This window comes from Podarcis tiliguerta (assembly GCF_965153285.1).
Source record: "Podarcis tiliguerta genome assembly, chromosome: 6".
NCBI classification, from domain to species: domain Eukaryota; kingdom Metazoa; phylum Chordata; class Lepidosauria; order Squamata; family Lacertidae; genus Podarcis; species Podarcis tiliguerta.
Window position 1 is genome coordinate 2,781,420 of NC_139539.1, and position 25,631 is coordinate 2,807,050.

The 25,631-nt window shown below is 48.1% G+C and overlaps 1 protein-coding gene across 10 annotated transcripts in view; it reads left to right on the forward strand.

Moving 5' to 3' along the window:
* Nucleotides 1–25,631, forward strand: part of NOL4L (nucleolar protein 4 like) — a 146,011-nt gene that overhangs the window by 66,465 nt on the left and 53,915 nt on the right. Inside the window, exons 1-2 of one of the 10 annotated variants that reach the window (XM_083447405.1) lie at nt 9,201–9,324; nt 10,901–11,071. The exons of 6 other annotated variants lie outside the window; for them this stretch is intronic. Coding sequence is in view for 1 of the 4 variants with exons in the window: in XM_083447404.1 (XP_083303530.1) it covers nt 18,582–18,602 (21 nt within the window). In the remaining 3 variants the exon portion in view is untranslated. Of the gene's footprint in view, nt 1–9,145; nt 9,325–10,145; nt 10,291–10,900; nt 11,072–17,386; nt 17,499–18,549; nt 18,603–25,631 lie in introns of those variants that run through there. 3 more of the 10 variants (XM_083447404.1, XM_083447406.1, XM_083447398.1) reach the window with 3 other exon arrangements.

Consider the following 25,631-nt stretch of genomic DNA (forward strand, 5'->3'; position numbering starts at 1 on the left):
GTTTGTGATACAAAGCCCCCAGCCTTGTTTTGGTGTGGGGTCCAGCAACCAAAGTTAAAGGGAGTACTGGAACATTTTTGAAACCTTCCTGGGCAGCAGCCCAAGAGGAGGTCATTTTGTCAGCGTAGAACACGGCGGTAGCTGCCGTTGGAACTCAGATACCACATGTCCCTGTTAGGCTTCGTGCTGGTTGCTATGGATTTGCAAGAGCCATTAGAGCTATTTTAAGAGACAGAGTTGCCATGGCAAGACCCAGCCCTTCCTCTCTTGCATATCCCAAACTCTCCCCTGACTTCCGTTGGAATTTGAGGTGTGTTAGGAATGGAGCAGGCGGTCACACCTGGTGCAGGCGCCAAATTTAGAGAATATCTCCAAGAGGCATTTTTCTTCAAACCAAAGGCATGAGGGCAGGGTGGTGGGAGTAGCAAGACTGGATATTATAGAAGCTAGTGAAGTGAGTGGGAGCTGAACATTTCTTTGTGCTGGGGATAATTTGTGCCCTGTGCTCATCTCTCCTCTTCCCATTCCTGAAAGGCTAAAGGTAGTTGGGTGGCCTGTGGGTCTTGAATCTGCTATTCATGCTAAACATTTCCTGGTCCCATCTGTGTGTTGGTGCTGCAGAGAACACAGATGAAAACAGTCGTCATTGCTGGGACACAAAACATGAACTCCCATTCCCCCTACATAATATCATGATCTTCCTACAATAAGGTGTTGTGGGTTTTTTTTAAGTACTGTTTATTTGATTCACATCCTGCCTTTCACATATGGAAACCCCCCTCAAGACACCTGAAGACACATTAAAAATTAAACTGTTAATTTAAATAACAAAAGTAAACAACAATAAGGCCATGTAGCGACAGCTAAATTCCAGAACAACGAATCAGCACCCAGTTTTCCACCCAGAGGCTTGAGCAAAATAAGCATGTTATATCTTAGTTGACTGTTTGGTAGTGCAGTCCTATACATGTCTACTCAGAAGTAAGCCCCAAGTAAATGAGCATAGGATTGCAGCCTAAATCTCCATGAATGTGCAAATGAGACCTCAAGTTGTGCGAATGGACAACACTGGGAGTGGCACTCCTTGCAGTGATGGCTCCAAGCCATCCAGGGCTTTGTATGTCAGAACCAAAACCTTAAATTGTGCTCAGTAGCAAGTAGGCAGCCAATGCAAGTGTCTGAGAATAGATGTTCTGTAATTTCAGGTCCATCGTGTCCACAAGATATAATAATAATAATAATAATAATAATAATAATAATAATAATAATAAATAATTTATTATTTGTACCCCACCCATCTGGCTGGGTTTCCCCAGCCACTCTGGGCGGCTTCCAAAAGAATATTAAAATACTGTGATACATCAAACATTAAAAGCTTCCCTAAACAGGGCTGCCTTCAGATGTCTTCTAAAAGTCTGGTAGTTGTTGTTCTCTTTGACATCTGGTGGGAGGGCATTCCACAGGGAGGGCGCCACTACCGAGAAGGCCCTCTGCCTGGTTCCCTGTAACTTGGCCTCTCGCATTGAGGGAACCGCCAGAAGGCCCTCTGAGCTGGACCTCAGTGTCCGGGGAGAACGATGGGGGTGGAGACGCTCCTTCAGATATACAGGACCGAGGCCGTTTAGGGCTTTAAAGGTCAGCACCAACACTTTGAATTGTGCTCGGAAACGTACTGGGAGCCAATGCAGATCTCTCAGAATTGGTGTTATGTGGTCCTGGCGGCCGCTCCCAGTCACCAATCTAGCTGCCGCATTCTGGATTAATTGCAGTTTCCGGGTCACCTTCAAAGGTAGCCCCACGTAGAGCGCATTTCAGTAGTCCAAGCGGGAGATAACCAGAGCATGCACCACTCTGGCGAGACACTGTGACTGCTGTGTTATGCACTAGCTGCAATCTCTGAACCTTCTTCAAGAGTGTAGATGCTACTCTAGTACTCAGCAGTATCACTTTAGAAGAGGGACTCCCTCTTTTCTCGCATAGGAGAACGTAACTCTTCTGCAATAGAAACTGTCATCCAGATCATTGCATTAAAATGGTTATTAAAAAGTTAACATTTGTCGCGCAGTTAATGGGGGACACTTTTTAGTCAGTCAGAATTATTTTAATCAGTATAGCTAACTAGTTGACTAGGCGCTACAGTTTTTATCAGTCTTTTGTAGGAGCCTGGGTGGGCTTCCCTGGGTAGCAGATTCCACAATGGGGTGCATTGAGAAGGCCTTGCTTCGCTTAGCCTCTTTTTAAACCTCAGTTAGTAGTCCAAGGTATCTGAAGCAGAGCCTTTTTCTTTAAGCAGGCCCACTTTTGAAGACAAAAATGTAGGAGGAAGTTTGCATGTGAAAAGGCATTCCCTAAAATACGGGATACGTTTTCCCCTCCTAACCGGTCTTATACAAGGCTTAAATTTCTAAAATTTGTTACTTAGGACAGCTGGTTGACAATGTGAAGCCTAACATATTCCACTATGTATCTATAAACTTTTTTCCAGAAGCACAAGGACATCAAGTGACTAGCACAGACTCATTTTGTGAGTCAATCACTCTCTTGGGAACCCAAGATCTCTTGTAATGACCACCAGGGCCTCCCTTAATCATGTTTGCAAAAGGAAGCCACTATATAATTGTTTGTATTTTTGTTTTTTTTCTCCACTGCCCTTTGCTCTTGATTAACTTTTGCAGAACCTTTGCACTGCAGAAATTGGAAAAATCGGTCTGAACAAATGTTATTACAAAACATATTATATCTCGATCTGCATCTGGATAGGCACAGATATATACACATACTGTACACAATTAGTGGAACTGAGAGTAGGAGCTTTGTAGCAGTTCGCCTGAAGGTGCAAGATACGGTGTCAGCACCTGTGATGGCGTGTTGTGACTCTCTGCATCGAGTAGAAGTATTATGTGTAACTGCCAGATTCTTGTTCTAAGTTGATCACTGGAGACCTTCTGCTTGCTTGTATTGACAATGGAAAAGTTGCAGGGGGAGAGCCTGGCAGGGTGGGGGGCAACAAGTACATCCGGTCTACTTAGCAGATCAGCTCAATCATGGTCATAGTTATGTCCTCCGTTAAAACAGTAGTTCAGGTGTGAGTTCTGCAACAGCTTCTACAGGGAAGACTGACATGGAATTTATGTACCACTTTTTAACAGTGTTCTACCAAAACAGTATAGAATTAAAACAGCTGCATAAAACAACCCCTCCCCCAATACCATAATGGTCCTCTCCCCAATGCTTTCTAATATCTATATGAAGCCGCTCGGAGAGATCATCAGGGGGTTTGGACTGGGTGTTCATCAGTATGCAGATGACACCCAGCTCTACCTCTCCTTTAAATCAGAACCAGTGAAGGCGGTGAAGGTCCTGTGTGAGTGCCTGGAGGCTGTTGGAGGATGGATGGCGGCTAACAGATTGAGGTTGAATCCTGACAAGACAGAAGTACTGTTTTGGGGGGACAGGGGGCGGGTGGGTGTGGGGGATTCCCTGGTCCTGAATGGGGTAACTGTGCCCCTGAAGGACCAGGTGCGCAGCCTGGGAGTCATTTTGGACTCACAGCTGTCCATGGAGGCACAGGTTAATTCTGTGTCCAGGACAGCTGTCTACCAGCTCCACCTGGTACGCAGGCTAAGACCCTACCTGCCCGTGGACTGTCTTGCCAGAGTGGTGCATGCTCTAGTTATCTCCCGCTTGGACTACTGCAACGTGCTCTACGTGGGGCTACTTTTGAAGGTGACCCGGAAACTGCAATTAATCCAGAATGCGGCAGCTAGACTGGTGACTGGGAGCGGCTGCCAAGACCACATAACACCGGTTCTGAGAGATCTGCATTGGCTCCCAGTACGTTTCCGAGCACAGTTCAAAGTGTTGGTGCTGACCTTTAAAGCCCTAAACGGCCTCGGTCCTGTATACCTGAAGGAGCGTCTCCACCCCATCGTTCAGCCCGGACACTGAGATCCAGTACCGAGGGCCTTCTGGCGGTTCCCTCATTGTGAGAAGTAAGGTTACAGGGAACCAGGCAGAGAGCCTTCTCGGTAGTGGCACCTGCCCTGTGGAACGCCCTCCCAGCAGATGTCAAAGCAATAAACAACTACCTGACATTCAGAAGACATCTGAAGGCAGCCCTCTTTAGGGAAGTTTTTAATGTCTGATGCTGTACTGTTTTTAATATTCAGTTGGAAGCCGCCCAGAGTGGCTGGGGAAACCCAGCCAGATGGGTGGGGTATAAATAATAAATAATAATAATAATAATAATAATAATAATAATAATAATAATAATAAAAAACAACCAAAATCAATGTGAAAGCACCAGGAAAAAAAAAGGACGTACAGCAGAGAATTATTTTAAAAAATGGCATAAATAGGCTGATTGAAGAATTTATTTGATGATCTTTAAAATCTCCCCACCCACTTCCACACCTTTGTCATTGAATGGTTTCCTTCTACAGATATATTCAAATTGTTATACTGTTTTTTATAGATCTATGTAATTCATATATTTCAGAAATTTGGCCTTCTACTTCTTTTTGTGCTTGGCTTACTGTTAGGCGAAGGAAGCGCAGGCATTATTCATTTTGTTTTCCTCATTTGGGCAAGACTTCCGCTTTTTAAAGGAAGCCTCCTTGGATTTTACAGCTTCCTTGTCTGTGCTATATAACCACACTGGCATCCTTGTCGGCTTGTTTGTAGCCCTTCTGATCTGTGTTATATATTTTATTTATTCAACTAGGTTCATTTAACCTCCAAGCTTCCTGAAAGGATATAACAGGTCTGACTTTTCTTTTCAAGTTACTTTTAACTAATCCTCTCATTTTTTTTAGAAATCTCCTCTTCCAAATTTAAACGTAACTGTGTTGGGCTTTTTATGCCTGGCATCAGTTCACGCAACTGAGCAACAAACAAAAAAGTCCTCCAGGATCCCATTAGCACAGGGCAATGATTCTCAAAAGAGTAAGACTTTTGGTCCCATAAACTGCACTGATCAAATAAGGGGTATAATTGTGGGTACTGGCAACTGCCTGGCCTTCCTTACGTAGACAGGGGTAAGCATCCATGCACAACAGCAGCAGGGTGCTTGTAAAAACCTGTGCTGAGATTTGTCAGGAAATGACAGGTCAGTGAATGCATGGCAGGGAGATGTGTATCCAATTCCTCAAATAAGCCCATCTCCCCCTCCACGCTGCTTTGCTCATGCCACCTCCTTCCCTTGTCCTTTCTCAAGACCTCACTTCCCATCAGCAGCTTTGCCTCCAATGCCTTTTCCTATCTCTGTGTCTTTCCCCAACATTGGTGCTCTTGCTGTCTGTTCATCAGGCTGCTTTACCATTACTCACTTTCTCCTTTAAGACCCAGGTTTTTTGGGGAGGAATTTCCTCTTAGGTCACACCAAGCAGGGCTCTGTTGTTTTGCAGATGAGTAATTTGGTGGATTGGACTTTGAATTCATGCCTCGGCAGTAGTTTTTATGTCTCCGAGTGACAGTGTAGGGGGTCACTTTGCTGAGGGGTCAGCACAGGAACCACAAAGACAAGTGGCCACAGAGAAAGGTTGGTTAATAATAATAAAAAAAAGTGTCAGTAGGACAGTTGATGGAATGACTTACCGCTTCTGCAGTGGCAGCTGAAATGTGTTCCCCCACTTTTGGGAGACGTGCCAATACCCCTGCTCTGCCAGTATTTTATGAAGGATTACTTGATAAATAATGCTTTGTCTCCCTTGGCTGTTTGTCCTCCTTCCTCCGAATGTATGTGGTTGCTAGTTCTCATGGTCCTCCTCCCACCCATGGCTATTATTTTCTTGAACCACCTTAGCCTCATTTGACCCACTTATCCACTGCAACTAGACTCTCCCTAATCCCAGCGCCACCACCCAGAGGCAGCTTCTCCAGTCTTTTCTTGACACATGTCCTCTAAGACCCACGCTCTCAACCCTCACCCCCCCCCGAACCCTTTCTCTTTCAGCCCAGCACAACTCGCTATGATCCTTTTGGGTCCTAAATGTGGAAACAAGGTCACACACACCTTGAGAGGTTTAGGGGCAGTGTGGCAGGCAATGTTTAACTTTCTTGGGATGAGAGAACGCCACATATGTATGAATCGCTGTAATGTATTTTATTTACAAATGTATTTGCAGAACACAGTATGGGTTTAGTGACCACTACAGCAGGTGGCAAAAGTGCTGCCTCTGCTTCATATTCCCAAAGCAACATTGCGGACAACTGCACCCTGGTTCCTTCTACTTCAGCTAAACTTGCAGCTTGTAATTGTCTCTCTCTCTCCCCCCCCCCCCCCGCCTTTCCATGCATGTTTGGCCTTGCAGAGAACTCATTCCCCCAAGTCAATTGCTCACTTTTAAGTTGTTGATGAGGTCTAAAACTTTGTCTCTTGTTACTGCTGTTTGCCTTAGTTCTTATATCTACTGTTTTGAGAACAGATGCAAATAATTCATTCAGCTGCAATCTCCTTTTCCTCCTTTAGCACACCTTTGCCATCTAACGCTCCAAAGGCCTCTCTTGCTAATGTCCTGTTTGAATATATTTAAAGATTTTTTGGTAGTTGGTCTTCATGTTTTTAGCAATGTGCTCCTTGACTACTTTCATTTTCATCTCTTGAATTTATTTAATCAAAGCTTGTGTTCCTGCTTGTTCTCATTGGAACAAGACTTCTGTTTTCTGAAGTGAACGTTCATAAGAATGGAAGAATGTAAGAAGAGCCTGTTGGATCAGGCCAGTGGCCCACCTAGCCTAGCATCCTGTTCTCACAGTGACCAACCAGATTTCAATGGGAAGCCCAAAAGCAAGACCTAAGCACAATAGCACTCTTCTCATTTGTGATTCCCAACAACTGGTATTTAGAGGCATAGTGTCACTGACAGTAGAGGCAAAACATAGCCATCGTGTCTAGTAGCCCTATTAATATCCTCCAATTGCTTCCTTGACTCTGATCAGCATCCTGTTATTTTTTCTGCTTGTATGCTGCTTACATACAAAAATGGCTTCTAAGTAGTTTACAAGTATAAAATCAATTATAAACCCATACATCATTAAGACACACAATAAAACAATTCCCTCAAAGCATTGAAAACACCCATAATTAAGATATACATTAAATAAGCCAGTTAAAAAGAATGTAGCTGAACAACAATTAAAACAATTTGTTCAGGAAGTTCAGGTTCAGGGGAATGCTGGCCTCAACTGGTGTATCTTCAACAGCTGATAGAATGCCAATATGGATGGGGCCTTTTGAATTTCTGCGCCACCAGTGAAAAAGTTTGTCCAAAACACCAGTACCATTAGAGAAAAAGCTCTTGGCTCTAAGTGGTACCTTTCCTTGTTTATGTTATATAGTCCTGTTGTAATCTTACTATCTGTGGTTTTAAGCATTCCCAAGCATTCTGGGAGATTTAACCCTATACATTTTCCCCTTCAACATTCTTTTAACCAGCTCCTTCATTTTGGGAAAATTTCCTCTTTGGACTTTCTTGGCAATTGTCCAGTTATATGTTGGTTTGAATGTATGTTGAATTGGATAGCACCGTACTCACTGTTCCAAATCTGTTCAACAACAGTTGTATCCCACCTTAGGTACTGGATACCACTTAAGTTCATGCTTGGTGCCCCTCTGGTCAGTTCCAGAGGGGCACCAAGCATGAACTTAACATGGAACTGCATGTTAAGAGTTCACCTCCATTAACATTTGCTTCCAGTGCAATCCGAAACAGGTTTGCATCTCTCCTCATGTCTGTGGCATCTGGATACATTCAGCAACCAAACTGGTTTTCCTGCTGGTTCAAAGGGCTCATCCATGCTTTGCGTGTCCCCTGCCTAGAAAGCAGGGGTCCAAGAGGTTTTCAGTTTGCCTTGTTGCTTTCCACCCAATTGACATTTGCTTTGATTCAGCGGTAAAAAGTGGATTTTCCCAGGGGAAATTGGCGGGACAAGCAGAGCCCAAACATTTTCTTCTAGATCCCCCAAACAAAAAGTTGTTGGGAGGCATGGAAACCAAATGACAACTTTACAGTTTAATTTAGATTTTGAATTCCACTTCAAACTGCTCCAATTTCAACTTTCTTTACAAAGAAGGGGCTTCATCCCTCTGATTGGAGGCAAGCTGCAAGTCCTATTGAATAATATTAAACTAATTTATTTGAAACAATAGTGTTGAGTTTAGGCCAGGAGAGGCCAGGGGTCATGCCCTTAGCTTAGGCATTCAAATACCTATGCAGTTATCGGCAGCCTTAAGCAAACAACTACTGCACATCCTAACATGTCATATCAGAGGAACACCTTCAACACACATGTGGCAAAAGGTCTGGTCCCATGGAACACAATTCATCTGGAAGCTGAAATAATGAGAAATAATGAGAGCTGTCATTCTCCGCTTTGCGTGGTGGATTGTGTCCCCTTGTTGAGCAAAGCCATTTGGATTTCCTGCCGCCTGCACCAAACTGTCTTGGGCTGGCCTATGAACTTGCTCCCAAGTACAGTGGTACCTCGGGTTACAGACGCTTCAGGTTACAGACTCCGCTAACCCAGAAATAGTACCTCGGGTTAAGAACTTTGCTTCAGGATGAGAACAGAAATCGTGCTCCGGTTAAGAACTGACCTCCAGAACGAATTAAGTTCTTAACCCGAGGTACCGCTGTAAGCAAGAACTTGAAGGTGGGTAGTCCCCCGGAAAGTGCCACGGACCGGTGTGTGTCTGAGCGAGCGCCCCTTGTGAAATAACCTGCTGGGAGCGCCCCTCTTCTTTGCAGGGCACATCCAGCCCTGCCCTTCCCGCAGGATGCCTCGTACCTGCCTTCCATCATCCTTCCCGGCAAGGAGTCCAGGCCGCTCTTTAGAAAATGGACGGGCTCCTCTCCTTCCCTCCCTCCCTCTCTGCCTCCTCCTCTCCTCGTGCCTTTCCCCCCGTTTCTTTCTCTCCACCCTCCGGCGGCACAACACAGCGTCTCCCTCTGGCTTTCGCCTCCTTGCGCGCACGGTGTGTGCGCCTATGTGTCTCCGACAGGGCGTGCGCCGCCTCCTCCGCCTCCTGGTCTCCCCCCCCCCCTCCCGGGATGCGTGTAGGAGGCTCAGGCTGCCTGTGTCCCCCCTCCCCCAGCCCTCTCTTCCCCGTCTCTCTCTCTCTCTCGCTCCCCCCTCCCCCCGATCCGGGAGTGACGCGCTCCGCAGTGCCAGCCCTCCTCTCTCCTCTCCGCTCCCCTCCCGGCGGGGCGCTCCTCCTCGGGCAGCAGCTGGCTGTCAGCCTTCCCCGGAGCGCCCCGTTCTCTCTCGGCCAGGGCTGGCGCAGGCCGGCGGCGGGCCCCAGGCGCCGCAGCGGCCCCGCAGCAGGTAGGCGATGGCTGGGGCCGGGCAGGAGACGGGCCGCCCCGGCCACAGGGAACGGGAGGAGAGAGAGAGAGCGGGCCGTGCGTCCCCGGACGCGCCGCGCTCCGTGCGCCCTGCTACGAGCAAAAGCAGCGGGTCTTGGCGGGGCGGGGGGGGGGCAACTTGTGGGTCTTGGGGCCAGCCAACCATTCCCCCACCCCGGGAGGGGGTGGTGGTCGAGTTGAACCCAGGCTAGCCTGGCACCGGGGGCGCGCAGAGAGAGGAAGGTGTGCGTACCCAAGGAGGAGCGTCCGGAAAGCCCTGGCGACCCCGGGGTGTGCGCCGGCGAATTGGGCGTGCGGGTGGAAGACCCCCGAGAGGTGGGCGCCCGGGGAGGGATGGGGGGCGGCGGCGGCGGGGCTGCCCTCGCCGCTCTCGCTCTCTTGTTTCACTTTCCGGCAGCCAAAGCGCTTTACACTCCCGGGCGCCTTTTTCAGGGGGCGGCCACGCGTGGGGGTGGGGAGGGGGCGTGTGGGCACGGAAGGGGCGGAGGCAAGTTTATTGGAGGGGAGCGCCGAGCAGCCTGCGACTGGAGGGGCGCGTCCTTGATCGGAGGGGGTGCGCTTTTGTTTGCTTGCCACTATAGGAATTCCTCGGGATCCTCGGATGGGGGAGCGGAGGAAGAAGAGCCGCGGCTGCGGGGTGGGGACGCGGAGAGAGGAGCGCGCTCAAGGAACGGGGAGGGGGGGGGTGTCCGTTTGGAGTTAGCCAACGGGCCGCATACACTCTGCGCTTGGAATGCACGGGGGGGGGGGAGAATCCGTGGGGGGGGGTCAACGGCAAGAGGTGGAAGAAGAGTGTTCAGCGATGCCTGGCAGGGCGGGGGGGGGGAGGGATGGGAGGCGCGTGGAGGCGGAAGGGGACAGGGGGCGTGTGAATGCCGGACTGAACTCGTGGAGGAGCAGCCGCGCGCCCGGCGATTGTTGACAGGTTGCTCGGGCTCTGTGTGTACACGGAGGAGGGCAGGGGAGGCGGACCTGGCGGTGGGCGGCTGCTCCGTGTACTACGGGTAGATACAATGGAGGACGGCCTGGGGCCCGTCTCCAGGAAGGAAGTTGCGAGGACTTTACTGGGTGGGAGTGAGGGGTGTGTGCATGTGTGGATGCACACCCGGGAACTTATCCGACGAGTGTTACAACAGTTGCTGGAGAGTTCCTTTTGCAGACGCGCTCCTGTGACCTGTCCCACTGGAACGTGGGCAAGCTGCGAAGTGAATGAGTTTGTAGTAGTAACACCGCATTTCTCCTTCTTGTGCGCGCAAGAGCAGGGCGCCGGGTTTGTGCGCGCGCGTGTGAAAAGTAGCTACAAAGTGCTGCGTGTCGGGCAGGGCTCGCCTGACAGTTTGCTGGCGTTTTGGCCCGGGGTGGGTGCCCTCGCGCGGAATCTGCGCGCAGCCAGCCGGGGAGCCAGACGCGGCGCTCGGAGTTGTGAGGCTGGTAATGCGTGGATCGGGGCCGGCGGGCCGGGGTCCCGTTGGCTCGAGGGAGGAGGGGCGGAATCTCGCCGTTTTTGAAAACTCCCTCGTGCGTTCTGATTCCAGACTGGCCCCCACGACTCCTCTACCTACCGACCCTCCTTCCCAGGCAGCTACCCGAACCGAACCGCCTCGGCCTCGTCTTCCCCTCTTCAGCACCTAGAGACAACTCTCCCCCCCTCCGAGCGGCCTCTCATTAGCGTCTCTAATGAGCCCGATGCCTGGAGAAAGGTTAAGGTTAGCGCGTCCTTCCCTTCTCCTCCTTTCCCTTCCCTCGCCAGCATCTTCCCCTCCCCGGAAGAGCACAAAAGCGCAGAAAGAAGAAAGTGGGGAGAGGCGGCGGCGAAGGCAGATCAATGGGGAGCTCCAGACCCATCAATTCGCCCAGGGAGCTGCTTCTCCTTCTCTCCAGCATCGATTTTCCCTTTCCCACCCTAGGCGCAGGGAGAGACACCCCCCTTCCCTTCCCTTCCCTAGCCTTCCCTCCATCATCTCCTTTCCACCTGGAGAGTAGGAGGGGCGGGGGTCTCTCTCTCTCTCTCTCTCTCTCTCTCTCTCTCTCTCTCTCTGCCATGGCGCTCCTCCTCCTCCAGCTCTTCCTCCCCTTTTGGGTGGGGGTGGGTGGATTGGACTGGAAATAGATTTCTCCCCGGAGGTAAAGCTGGGCTTTATGGGTCAATCCCTGCTTCAGGCAGCAACCTCCGGGCACCAGCTCGTTGCAAACACTCCGTCAAGATTTGCCTGCCTGAGCTTGGGGAGGGGTGGGGAGAGGTTGGGGGGGGTGGGAGAGAAGGGTTGGTGCAGAAAAGGAAGGCGAAAAGTCCCCAGGAATGAGTGTATCTGTGGGTAAGGTGAAGGCTTTTCAACAGCAAGCCTTGAATGCTGTGTTGCCAACAGTACTTTTCTTAATGGGAAATATTTCTGGCTCTGTTTTTGCAAGCCCTTTCTCAGGTCTGCTATTTACTTCCTGTGTTTTTTCTCCCCAGCTGGGTGGAGGAACAATGGAACAGGCGTCACATGCTAATAGTTTCTTGGCAGTAATGTCACTTCCCTTAATATTTGGTGGAACAGACAGTGAACTGTTGGCAGAGTATAGGTTGGGCAAAGGGGAGAGTTTGGACTTGGGATGGGAGGGAACACTTCCGTTAAGGTAGGGTAGGTGGTAACTGTCAAATGCCTATTTTCCTCTTCTGCTTTAAATGAATCTTGGTAGGTTTCATTGGATCCTTTCCTCTGTAATATTGAATCCAGTGCCTATTTGAGTTCAACAAGTCCCTCATCTGCAGTGCAAATACTGTTCATGTTTTATCACTCAGATAGTCACCAGCAAAGTGTGCAAAGTTTTCCCTAGCAAAGTGTGCAAAGTTTTCTAATTCACTTGTTTACTCCAGAACATGTCATTTCAAGTTAGAATACTTTTTTTTTTTAGTGTCCACATTGAGATTTCATATTCTTTGCCAGGGCCGAAACTAAGTGTTATTTCACCTGGGTCAAAGATGCAGTTTGGCACCCCCACGCACATTTGTGTACACACACTGCCTCAATGGCCCCCCTTATGGGGTTCACCTGGGGCAAAAAAACCAGTGAGCCCCCCCCCCCCCAAGGCTACAACTCTCATTGTGCTCCCATTTTTCTGTAGAGACTGATACTGTTGAGCCCATGGCAGAGCAGGAACTTGAGCCTTGGCTAGTCCTAGACCTAGATGGATTTTCATGGCACCTGGGTGTGTAACTCCGAGGATTTTATTGATAGCCTCACAATTTTTTACATCCCCCCCCCCCAAATACTCACTTGATTATTCCCTCTCGAGAACCAAGTTTGTACAGGAAGACATATAAAGAGGTATTTTGGGTCGCTTCCTACTATCTGTGGGATTTCCTTCCCCATGTGGCATGTCAAAACATGAGCCACTTGGGGTTGTATTGTGCCATCTTTCCGTTTAACACTGAAGAGTGTGGATAATTTGCCTGCTTTTCAACCATTTTTAAATGTTTTGATCTGTCCTGAGCTTGAGGGGTGTGAACAGGTTAGCAATTCAAATAAAATGAAACCATATTTCTTGGCTCTAATGGACTTTGGAACTGGGTGCCAGTTCTCTCCTGCTGAAGGCTAAGCAAAGCCTTCAAGCTTCAGGAAGGGCAGTTTCGAAAGCCTGTCTGACAGCAGTTTCCCCTGGCATGGCTTGCAGCCCTGTCTCTCTCTCTCCCCCCCCCCCCCAGTGTTCTCTTTAAATATGCCTGGAGGCAGAAATTTGGAAACCTTTTTTCTGTAGAGTTTGCTCCTTTTTTGCTTCGAGCAGTGACATATGGAATACTTTTCATGTTTAAATATCTGTCTCTTTCTGATCTGGAAAAGGACAAGAATTGAGGATGATAGGGAATCTAGCAAATATCAAGTATGCCCATATGAAATCTATATATTTGGATTCCTGTATATACTTACCCAGGAGTAAGTCTTATTGAACTTAATAGGAGTTACTTCTGAGTAGACATGTATAGAATTGCCCTGTAAGTACAATTTGGAAATAAGTTGATTCACAATGAATATGTCTTTTTCTCAAGTTCAGGATCAAGAGGTGTTAGTCAAATTTCTTTATAATGTTTTTAAGTAATTAATCAACCAACCAACCAACCAACCGTTAATGTTAAGCTGATTACAACAATTACCTCTGTCTCAATGTAGGTGGTATTTTGAGCATATTATTCAATGAAAGTGATTATTCCTTTACAATAAATAAAAGGCATATCATGTATTGTTTTCAAAATCCTTTTAATGCATGGCTTGTATGCTCCCCCCAAAAGAGACTATCAGCACTGAACATTCTTTCAGGGCTGACAGCTCTGATTAAAATACATCTGCAGCTAATGTATTATAATTGATTAATCAAGTAATGCTTCCAGCTCCATTTCTTATATTTTAATGTCTTAGCTGGTACAGTGTTCCTGAGCAGATTCTCTTCTGTTACACCCAAGAGGGGTACAGTTTCATGCAATGGATAATGATGAGAGTAGGGCTTGCTGTGAAGAGCAGCACACATTAGCCAACCTGTCAGAAAGGCTTTTGCTGCATGTGATTTGTATAGTGTGAAAGCAGGTAGCATTCTTTGTCCTTTTGTATGGTCTTTGGGTATGGCCACTGGGCTTCATTGGTGCTTCTAGGCTTCCAGGTGCAATATCGGCTGGCTGGTGTAACAGCCCCCAGAGCTTGGAGTCAAAAGAATTTCCCTTTCTATCGAATGCACTTTTCTGTGGACTGAAGTAGTTATGCCATGGTTAAATGTGGCTCAGTATCTTCTAGACATGCTCACAAGACTGTGTTTAATGCTTGATAACTTGGAGAAGTGGTGGTGGTTAGTGCTTAGATGAAATATTCCTTGTGGCTGCTCACTGTCCCTCTGTTTAGTGCTACCTTGTGCTGTTCTGTCCTTGTTAATTTGTTTTTTAAAAGTAACAACAATAAAATGAGTACCTTACAGAAGAGGTTGGACTATATTATCACAACATTATTGACTCTCATCCCACCCCTCATCTCTCATGTGGTTTTAGAATAGTTTTCTAAATAATCAGATCTTACGCATGGCTGCTGACTCACCAATTTTCATAGTTTCCCCATCCCTTTTTCTTAAAAAATTGGACCGCTGTCAGGGGCACGAGTAACTTAGTTTTGAAGTTTTCAACACTATGTGTTGCTTTGGCCTATTTTTAGGGAAAGTGACTAATACGTTTTATAAATGAAATGGATACACAAGAGAGCTGAGTAGCGTAATGGTTAAGAGACTCAGCTGTGGACCAGGGCATTCCTGGTTCAAATGTTGCCTCTGACACAAAGTTCCTAAGTCTGAGCACCCCTTTCCTCACTGGGACCAGTGCAATGGAGGGGAGGGTTAAATCTTCCTTCTGCATGGAAATCTCATCACATCTGCTATTATTAATTTTAAAAACCAGTAAGTGACACAGTTACAGCACAAACTTATGCACATACACTCAGAATTAATTCCCATTAGGTACAGTGGGGCTCACTCCGAAGGGGAGGTGGGTACAGGATTACAGCCTTAGTTTCGCATCCAGTTTGGACCTCACAATGTCAACCCACTATCTGTAATACACAAATGATACCTGCTCACCTCAGAGATGAACTAAACATTGCTGGATAATGCATGTGAGTGGCTTTGGAAACTGGAAAACACCATATAAATGCCCAGTATCATCATCATATAAATAAAATCCACTTCCCAACATTCCGGGGTGACCAAGAAACAGAACTCGGGGATATTCAGAGGTCCTGTTTGGCCACAAGGCCATTTCCCCCAAACCACATCCACCTGACCAACACTGGGTGGCATCAGCTGATGTGGCATCAGCAGTAGGGTGCAGTCCTGCTGGGTCTTACTTCACCAGCTCTTTTCCTGTGGGAAACATGCTAGTGAAGTAGACCTAGCAGGATCGAACCTTCCTCTCATCAGCTGGTGAGTGGAGATTTCAATCCTGCTGGAAGCTGCTTCACCCACCCTGTGGGGGACAACCTTGACAGGTGGTTGGGACTGCTTACCTGCCGGTCACCTGATGTCATAATGTCAGATGATTGACAGGTGGGTAGCCCCACCCACCTGCCAGTGTTGGCTCATGGGGTATGGGGGCCGTTCTCCACCCCGGTTGAAGAGGTGAGGCTGTCCAGTGAAAGGGCAGGATTGCTTCCCCAAGGCTGGGGTGCAGGCTTAGTCCCCTTCTCAAGTACACCCCTTATTTATAAATTTTATATCATCCTGCCCTTCACCATGGATGATATCAAGGTGGATCACACAACTATGCAAATTCATTAAAAAAAAAACACCCCACATAGGTCACAGGTAACACAGATGCACTCATTTTGCTAGTTACACTCTGGATAGAGGAATGGCTGCTGTTCATTCCTGTGGGGGGAAATAAAAGCACAGCCTCTCTGCTGCAGTGGGGCCAGATTCTCCCCACACCTGCTTTTGACAACAGGGAGCCTTGGAGAGAGAGCAGACATCTCTCCTTTTTTTCTTTTCTGAAGGCAGGTTGTGAGGAAGGGGAAGTTTTCTGCTTGCTTCGCCCACCAAGCCCCAGGGCCTAGCTGCAAGAATTGGGAGAGGGAGCACTGTCCCCGGGCTGTGAGGATTCCTCTCCTGCTCCTCTGGGCTCGGAGGCCATGTTTGAAGGAGAGTGGGGGCAGCAGGAGCAGGTCTTGACGAACAAGTTCCCTCGGCCCATGCCAGTGTCCTTTCCATCTCGAATGCATGGACACAGCCTGGCACACTTGGTGGGCCTTTTGCTGGCTGCAACCACAGCAAACTGTTCCAGTGGGGGGGGGGGGAATGACACTCAGGCTCTCTGTGCATAAAGGGCAACACATACCCTGCAAAGCAAAGGGATATGTATTTAGAAACAGAACCACGCTTCTCTTGAAAAGCATCTCTCCCCGCAGACCCCTCCCACCCCTCCCACTCAAAGGAAGCATTTTGCATCTCTGATCTTGTTCAGAGCAAAAAAACTCGAAATCCCACAGAGCGTGTCAAAGCTCTTGGCTGTACCTAAAGCAGCTCTTTGGATCTTTGCGCGAATACTTTTCGAGTGGAGGTGCAGCAGTGCGGAGAAAGTCTTGAGCCCAACTTCACTGGTGCTGCCACCCTCGCCAGTCCTGCTGACCTGTGTGGGTGTAGAGGACTCTGGCGGGCCTCCACAAATGGGAAGCTCTTAGTGTGGCAGGCTTTATAGTTTGGGAGGACTGTTGCGTTGATGGCAAAATGGGCAATAAATGGGTGTTTGCATCCAGAAAGAGAGTAGAGTGTTGTGAGGAATATTGGGGTGTGAAGGAGGAGGTGTTCCTGAGTTTGGGATCACACATAACATAAGCCCAGCCCAGGGAAATTGACCCTGGCTGTAAAAGAACCAGGTTATTGATAGCACTTGCTTCTTACATTTACCAGGCAGGGTTACATGGTGAGCTCTGGAATAAAATTGTGTCACTGAAGGTGGTTTCTGTGGGGTGTCTGTATCCCAGAGAAAAATGGAAAGAGGTTCCAGTTGAAGGTTAGAAAGAAAGAGAAAGCAGAATGGAAGACTTTCTCTGTGGTCCTTCTCACTGCCAGTATCCCCTCCCCTCCCTGTTTTTTTGTGTCATCAGGGAAGCTGGAAGACTTAACAGATGTTTACAAAGCTCTTTTCCATGCTGAGGGGCCGGGGTGGTGGCCGGGTGTCACAGAAATGCAGTGCGTTGCAGGCTGGTTCCTTTTTTCTTTTATCCAGGTGGGACATGATGGGAATATCAGTCTAGTGTGAATAGTGGAGCAGGTGGAAGGTGTGTGTGTGTGTACCTGTCTTTGGACTCCACTCCTTTCGCTGGGTGTTGCCTTGTGAGCGTACCTGGCAGGGGTTTGGTTGCTCTTTCGGTAAAGGAGCTGAGTCAATATTCCGTGACCCTAATCGGTGGAACTTTACTGCAGGGTGCTCCTGTGAGCTGGATGTGTTGGGCGGGGGAATGGGGTGGGGAGGGAGCGAGAGGGGAGGGTGAGGAAGGTTAGGCCAGGAGAGGCCAGGCAAGAGATTGTGCTGGCTGATTAGGGCAGCTGCCGTCGCTTTCACCGGTGTCACCCCTGGCATGGCATGGTTGGTTGCTGAGGAGCCCAGCCCCGAGAGGGACCGTGGTAATGGATTTGTGCTCTTTTTTTGTAATGAAAGTTTCATTTATAGTTTGTTTACAAGAAAGAAGAGATTAGCAGAGAGAAAGCTCCTGAGAACTCAGGGAGGAAAGGAAAAGAGCTCTCAGGCTGAAAGGAAGTGGAGGGGGTGCTGGTTGGATTGAGTGGAATTTGTGACTGGGGCAGCTAGGTAGAATGGACTGATGCACATGACAGAAAGCCACCCCCCTCCAAAACACCCCCCAAAACGCCTCTCCTGGCCTCATGTTGTGGAAAACCAGATGGAATGTGTTCTTGTGAAGGAGCCCAAAACATTGGATTCTTGGGTCACCCCGTAGTTTCAAGGGCCACAATGACTGTGCGCAAAAGAAGAGTGGAACATGGTGCACTGGGAAGGTCGGTCTTGTGAACGGATGAAGGTGGAATTCTCAGAACCGAAAGGGAAATCCAGCTGCTCATTTGTTTTTGGGGTGGTGGTGGGCAATTTTCAGTTATTCAGAAAGCTATAAGATTTCTGATTGGGGTGGAGAAGAGAATGTGGCTCATGTTCACTTATCTGCTGTGGAGGAGAGAAGGAGCAAAGGTTTTAAACAAGCTGGTAAAAAGCCGTTTGTCTGGCTACCCGGGACGAGTGGCTCTAGACAATCAGGAAGGGGAAATTCTGTTTGTGGCAAGAGATCTGGTCTTTTTTATTTATTTGAAGACGATGACATGCTACAAATGTCTAATGCAGGCATGTTTGGGCAAGTGGCTAGTAAATAAAAATAATGTGAGCTGGAAACTTTTGTGGGCTTAATTCCAAGTCTTTAAATAAAAACCTGCAGGGAGGTTGAATTTGGCAACCTATTAGGAAGCACCTTCTAAACTGCAAGAGCCGTTCCATTGGAATGTGCGTCTGAGAGGCTGGGAAATATCAAGAGAATGTTGGTCCCTGGATCTGCCAAGGAAGGTTAAATGAAGGATGTCCTTTCTTGGGATTTGGGGGGTTCTGGATAATCTGCCGAGTTCCTTCTAAGTATACTGCCTCCTACACTTATATATTTTCTGATTTTTTCAGCTTAATGCTTCGGTACAGAGGATGCTGTTTGTATGTTTCTCTGTACAGGCAAGGTAAAGCTATACTTCTCTATGTGGGAGATGCAAAGGGCCGCGGATGTATATAGCTGATGTTCTTTCAACCCCGAAATCTGCATGCGCTCCTGGCTTTATCTCACATGGGTCTCCCTGTTCATACCACACAGGCTGCTGTGATTTTGAGTCCAGCGCAGGCCACATTATATGCATGGTGGGAGCAGAATCTCAAGCCTTGAAAAGGGGGGACATGCATTGCTCACCTCGCGCTTGGTTTAGTAGCAAGTCAGCAATGCAGGGAGTTGCTGTTTGGCTGTGCCATCATTAACAAAAGCTGCCAGGAGATGCTGCTGACATTGGGACCTGTCTGGCAGGGCCTCTTATCACAGGAATCCATGTGGCATAAAGAGGACAGAGATGGCAATTGTGGCTGGCACAGAAAGGGCTTCGCAAGGAGTCCTCCCAGTGTGGGCTCTTACTGGTTATGACAAGGCACCCCGGTGAGATTCTTGGCAAAAGCAGAGCTTAGCTGGTAATGACAGGCTGCTTGCGAAAACCACGAAGAAGCTTACAGAGAGTTGGTTCTGGTGGCTCGTTTCTCAGCTGTGCAACATTTCCTGGGAGCTTTGGATGCCTTCGCTGCTTGGGCTGGCTGTCAGTAGTTTGGCTAAAATGAATTGTGGGGTGGGTCTAGCCAAGGATGCATATTAGACTTGTATTCCATTATACTTTTCCCGCTTGAGTTATGCCTTTACCCACTACAAGCCCTCGGTTTGGATAGACTAAAAATGTGGCATGAATGAATAAAAAATAAGTGTTTGCACATATACCAAAGTTGAATGGGGGGAAATGAATATTTGAAATGTCTTATATTGAAGCAGGCTACTGTTGCATCTAGCCCTGTGCTGCTTACTCTGACTGGTAGCTCCTTGCCAGAGTCACCAGTAGGGCCCCCTCCCATCACCTGCCGCCTGAGCCTTCTAGCTAGAGTTGTGCGGGGATTGGACCTCCATGTAAAGTGAGCCCTGCCGTTGAGCTACGGCCCCTTCTGAAATGTTTTGACTCCCAGGTTCCAGCATTAAGTATTTGCAACAGAGGGCACCAAATCTAGAGAGAAGGCAAGTCTCAGCAAATTGCAGATGCGGGCTGAACAGAGGAAGGAGCGGGACAACTCTGGTGTCTCATAAACTTAAGCGAGAGGGAAAGTAAACTTGGCTGCAGACTAGGCTACCTGATTTGTGCAAACGAGGTTGTCTGTATGTCAGGAAGGGCCACAGAAACGGTTGATGAAAAGTTATTGAGTCAGCACAGTGATGCTGCTGCCAAGGAAGCCACCTCTGAACTGAGCTACTTTAAGAAATAAGAAAGGAAGCCGGCATGGGAGGAAGTGCGTGTTCTCTAGCCTAGTCGGCAGCCGTGCTGTGCTGAACCTGGACCACTCCACTTATCAAGAAAGGCAAGGGAGGGGCAGGCAATAATCCAAAGCAGAGCAAGAGAAGCCATTGGAAGCATTGAGAATAAATTGGGGGTGGGTAATGGGTTCACTTGGCTTGGAAATGACTGCAGCCTGTTCCCATAATACTTTCTGCATGGGCTATGCAGGCCTTTGGCTGTGCCGCCACATACTGAGCTTTTCCTATGGATGCCAAAAATACAACTTGAAGTGGGCAAAAGTGGTTAGGATCCCATTGCCACATGGGTTAAGTTTGTGGCCTCAGAATTTTACGTGACGTGATTTATGTGCACGGTAGCAAGGCTGAAGGGGCTCAACGTAGCCAAAGGATGCAGTTGCCGTGTGCAGAAAGGGTTGTGAGAATAGGGTCCAGTGTGCGGAGGGGATGTCACTGAGGATAAACATGTGATTGTTCTCCTTTTCTCCCGTGGATAAGATGAGAACTCTTTGGCATAAACTGCAAGGGAAAATATTTAATCTGTATGTTAGGAAAACTCTCTTTCTGCCAGATTGGTGGTTGCCTTGGGGCACAGTGGTGTGTCTCTCTCACTTGGAGGCCTCTAAGAGCAGGTTGCATAAGTTCAAGTCCCTGGGACAGGACTCTGTTTCTGTGATGTTATTGAGGAGACAGGGTGACCAAGCCGTGACATATGTTCCTCGACAGACTGAGAGGCACCGCACAGGCCCCTGGGATTCTTCCAGTTGGTGAAGTTTAACCCTCCAGCTGGAATTCTAGCATGTCTTTGCATAGTTGAGAAGACCTGGAATTCCCAGGACACACCTGCACCCAATCTTTATTTGCGCTTATGAGGCACATCTTATGAGCCTGTGGTCCACACTCTGGACAAACTACACACCTTGAGCCTAGGCTAGTCTCTGCCCATCTGCTTAACCACAAGTGCGGACTGTACACTCTTCCTGGTGGAGTAATTGCGTGGGGATGTCTTGTAAGATACTGTTCTTCTTTTTTGGGGAGACTGATACAGGGACGAAGTTGGGGAATTGCGAAGTCTCCTGTTCAAACATACTTGGAAGATTCTTTTTCTCAGCCTGAGCCCTCTGCGTAGTCAGTATGGGGATGAGAACTGACGTCCCATTTAGAATCACTATAAGGATTAAAACAAGGCAGTATATTTGAAGTGTGCGGAGCACTCAGAAGTGCTATATAAATGTCATGTCGTGATCTGAGCGTTCCCGTGCTTGTGGAGCTGCAGCCCCATGCACAAGAGAGAGAAGTATCAGCAGACGTTGTGTCAAAACAACAAGAATGAATTACAGAAAACAGTTAGCAGAGAACATTTATCATAATCTGACAAATGCCTGGGGAAGAGAGATTTTTACTTGGTGTCGAAAAGTTGTTAATAATGACTGCTCCAGCAAGGTGGACCTTCCTGGGGGAGCCTTCCACAAGCGGAGAGCCACAACTGAAAAGGCCCCTTCCCTCATCACTACCTTCTGAAGCTCCCTCAAAACAGGCAAGGCTGCAGTGTTGTCTAGAGGTATTTCACCCCTGTTGCAGGTTGAGGTTGGACTGAAGCAGAGAGGAGCGTACAAAAAACCTGCTGTGCAGTTTGTTGTTTTTATCCCTGTATTGCGGGCTGAGAGAGAGTCACGTATAACAACCCTAATATATATACTTTCCAGGGAGGTGGGAAGAGTCCTTAAAAATGTGAAAGGAAAGAAACCCAGACAAAACACCTTGAATGGAAGAGCAATTAGTGCCGTAAAGTTGACTGTTATACCCCTATTGCAGGTTGGAAGGCTGTGCAGAGAGGCAGGGAGGGAGAGTAGCTTACAGGAGCAATGTAGACTATTCTTAATATTGCAGGGTAAAGGAGGACTGCTTGAACTGCTTCCTCCCAGGCCAGAGCAAACACCTAATTGCTTGGAGAAGCCATTTACTTGCATGCAGTCTGCACTTCTTAAATGTTAAAATTTGAAAAAATAAATACCTAAAAGTTGTTTGTGAAGCTAGATCTGTCAGAGTAGAGATGCTTTTCTTTGATGCTAAGGCCCAGGTGACACTCCCCCTTACCCCAAGATACCCTGTAACATTTTCCTGCAGGAATGTGTGTGTGTGAGAGAGAAAATTGCTTGAAACACAGAAGTACTATCCAAATGGTTTATGATTGACTGTGATCAGTAGCAACTCCTGTGCAGTCAGAGCCATAGGAGAAACTTTTGGACGAATCTGCTCTCCACACACTCCCTAACTTGGACAATCTGGAGTGACTTGGTAGATAAGAACAGCTAAGGGCACCCCATGACCTAGGGGTGCGTGGCCTTTTGCTAATGGCCTTTAGCTTCCCACCTGAGCAGTGGGGAACCTGCGGCCTCCCACAGCCTCTGTAGCCAGAGAATGATTATTCTGGCTGGCATCCATCTGTCTCGGAAGACAATGGAGAAGTGCACCTTTGGGGATGAAGTCAAACTGTTGGAAGGTTTGCAGGGCCTTCTGTGGTAGAGACCAATAGGAGAGAGACATATTTGGTTGCAGCTGGGGTAGATGAAGGAGTCTGGTTGTGCTGCTGTAGATGCACCATGCTGCTGCTTCTCTCTGCGTCCCTCCCAGTGGTCATTCTTCCTCTGGTCACTGCTGTGGATACATGACCTGCGTATCTGTCTCCAGGCACTGCAGTTGTCTGCAAGGAATTCTCACACAGCGAGGTTGGTGTTGCCAGCCTCCACAACTCATTTGCAGACATCTTTGTAACACAGAATTGATCTGCCAACAGCCCTGGTGCCTGAAGCCAGTTCCCCACAGAGCATGTCCTTGGGTATCCTGCAATCTTCCGTTCTGTGGCCGTGATCAAGCCAGTGTAGACAGGAGTGCGAACATACTTGGATTGTGGTCATGGGAGAGCATGTCTTTGTTTGAGACTCTGTCCTGCCATGCAGTGCCCAGAATCTTCCTGAGGCAGCACAAGTGGAAGGCATTGAGGCATTGCTCCTTGTGGCTGTAGGTTGCCCACGACTCACTTCCATAAAGCAGTACACTTAACACGCATACTTGGTAGACCTTAATCTTTGTATTGATCATTAGCATCCCATTCTCCAATACCCTTTTGGAGAGGTGAGCCATTGCTGCCTTGCCAAATACACTTGTGCAGCTCAGCATTGATGGAGAGGTTGCTGGTCATGGTGGAACCCAGATGGTCAAAACTGTCTCCCACCTCAAGTGTGTGGTCCCCAATGCTGATGTGTGGCATGCTGGTGATGTTGTCCAACAACTCCTGGAGGGCCACAGGTTCCTCGTTTCAAGGATATAGAGGGTGTCTCCATCTGTGTCATGGTAAGGCCCATACCACAAAATTCAGCTTTGAAATGGGAACTAGAAGTGAGAGCTCTGTGTTACTTTAGACATTTCTAATCTACGTGTAAGAAGAATCCCATGGGAAATGAGTTCCCTCTTCTCTCCAGACCTGGACACATAAGAGTGAGTGTGGAAAGTCAGTTGTTTGTGCCACATGGTGGAAGGTGCTGTAGGGATCTATGCTGACGGACATTCTTTTTATTTGTGGCTGTGTGCTGCATGTTTATTCCAACCTTCCTCTTGGGAGCTATGGGTAGCTTATATGCTTCCCACTTGCGTTCATTAATTGACCTACTGTGAGCATCTTTGGCCAAAAGGCAATCCAAAATTAAAATTGTTGTGCTTGTGACAATCCTGTGAGGTAGGTTAGGCAGAAAGATTATGACTGGCCCAGGGTGTCACTCTGAGGATTTTGAGAGTGTTGATTTTGGGATTGCTGTAAGAGCTGCTCACGTAGGACCACACAACACTTTAACAGCTGCATGTACTATATGTCAGAATGCGGATTGTGCTGAATTCTTAGAAAACAGTAGTGAATCAGTGAGGCACTCTAAAGTGTGGCACAGGTGGGGTGGTTGTGTGTGTTGAATTCCTCCCCAGCCCCCACACTTAACTACCAAAGTCACATTTCCCCTGATATTTTTGCCTTGGTGAGAATTGCCTGATGCCTCAGAGACCTACCAGGAGAAACATGGTGGGTGTGGAGTGAGAGATGTGGGGGAAATATTCTGCGCATCTCTCCCACCCTCTTGCTTTTCGAGCCGACTCGTTTCCCACTAGGAATTCAGTGGTAACTGGTTTCTGACACATGGGCCTGCCACCCTCACGTCTAGTTTGGCAGTTCTGTAAACAGAGCTACCTGGGCAAGTCCCAGATACTGCAGTGATGGGCACTGTGTAAATGGTTACAGTAACTCAAGCTGCTGAGGTTTGTAGTGTTGGTAGTGAAAGAGGTGGAGAAAATATGCTGGTGTGTGCATTTTAAATGTAATTATTTTATAGAGACTAGAATAGATAGCAAGTAGGGTACAGAAGTCTTGTTTTCTTCCTTATTTTGGATTTCTGTTGCATGTTCAACATGGAGAATACTCTGCCATCCTTAAATCTTTTCATGCCCGCAATACGCTCATCACTATTATCGGAACAGTGTGCATTCCACTTAAAAAAGAAAGGTGGAATTCCTCAGCCTTTATAAACTTATTTAATTTGGACCTGTTCTGCCTAATTTATTCTGCTTCTGCAACTCATGGGGGAAGGAGCCCTGCAAGGCATGGAAACTCCATCCCTGACCACAGGCAATCTTGTCCAGCTCCCAAACCTGACCCCTTGAGCTTCCATCATGCACTAGCCACACAGTTCCAAACCTATTTTCACAGCCATAAGCGTTAGAAACTTGAATTTTAAACTGAGATTCTCTGGAAGCTGAATTTTGTGCTCGCAATGAACTGCTGCGTACACATAGCCCTTACCTTCGCCAGTTTTTTACAGACAAGCAACTGGGGCTGTGGCACTTTTTCTTTTGTGCATGGCTCAGCAGGGCTTTGAACCGGGACCTCCTGGCCACACAGGACTAAGGCAGGCTCCTGACATCTTCCCTTGCATGTCTCCATATTGTTGTATGTCCCCTTGGTACATTTGCCAAAGGAGAATGGGGTGCACCCTTAAGACGAGCAGGGTCTGTTGGGTGCTTCCTGTTCTTTGTGACAGGCCCCATGTGGCACATCTCAGCGTGTGGACCATCCTGTGGCTTGTGCAAATCTGAGTTTCCAGGGGGTTCTCTAGGCCGTTTTGTCCTGCAACCCGTTTTATAAGCCAGGCAGGCTTGAGGCTGTGCAGAAGCCATAAATTCCAGGAAACTCCCTGCAAGGCGCATCTCAGTGGGGATTTGGGGTTGGGGGAGGAGGCAGGATGAAGCCACACTTCCTGCCTTGTGTGAGCAGATCTGTCTGCAGCCAGCAGGACAGGAAGAGGAAGAGGGAGCACTCAGGCTTGTTCTGAAGATGTTTGTCCTCAAGAAAAATAAGGAGGGAGGGGAGGGAGGGAGGGGGTAGAGCAACTTTCCAAGGGCCTGTTTGGGGAAGGGAGGCCAGGGTCCAGACCCTCATAACTTTTTGGCTTCAGGCTGGTACTCTGAAAATGAAGGGATTGCTGGGGAATGGATGGAAAGGATGAATAAGCCTGCTAGGGTGCATCTCCATTTTAAAATGGTGTGTGTAATTTTGTTGTTGCTCCCAAGCAGACAAGAAGACTCATAAAAGGGCAACTAAAATGTCCAGGTCGGAATGGATGGGTTGCACTTTTCC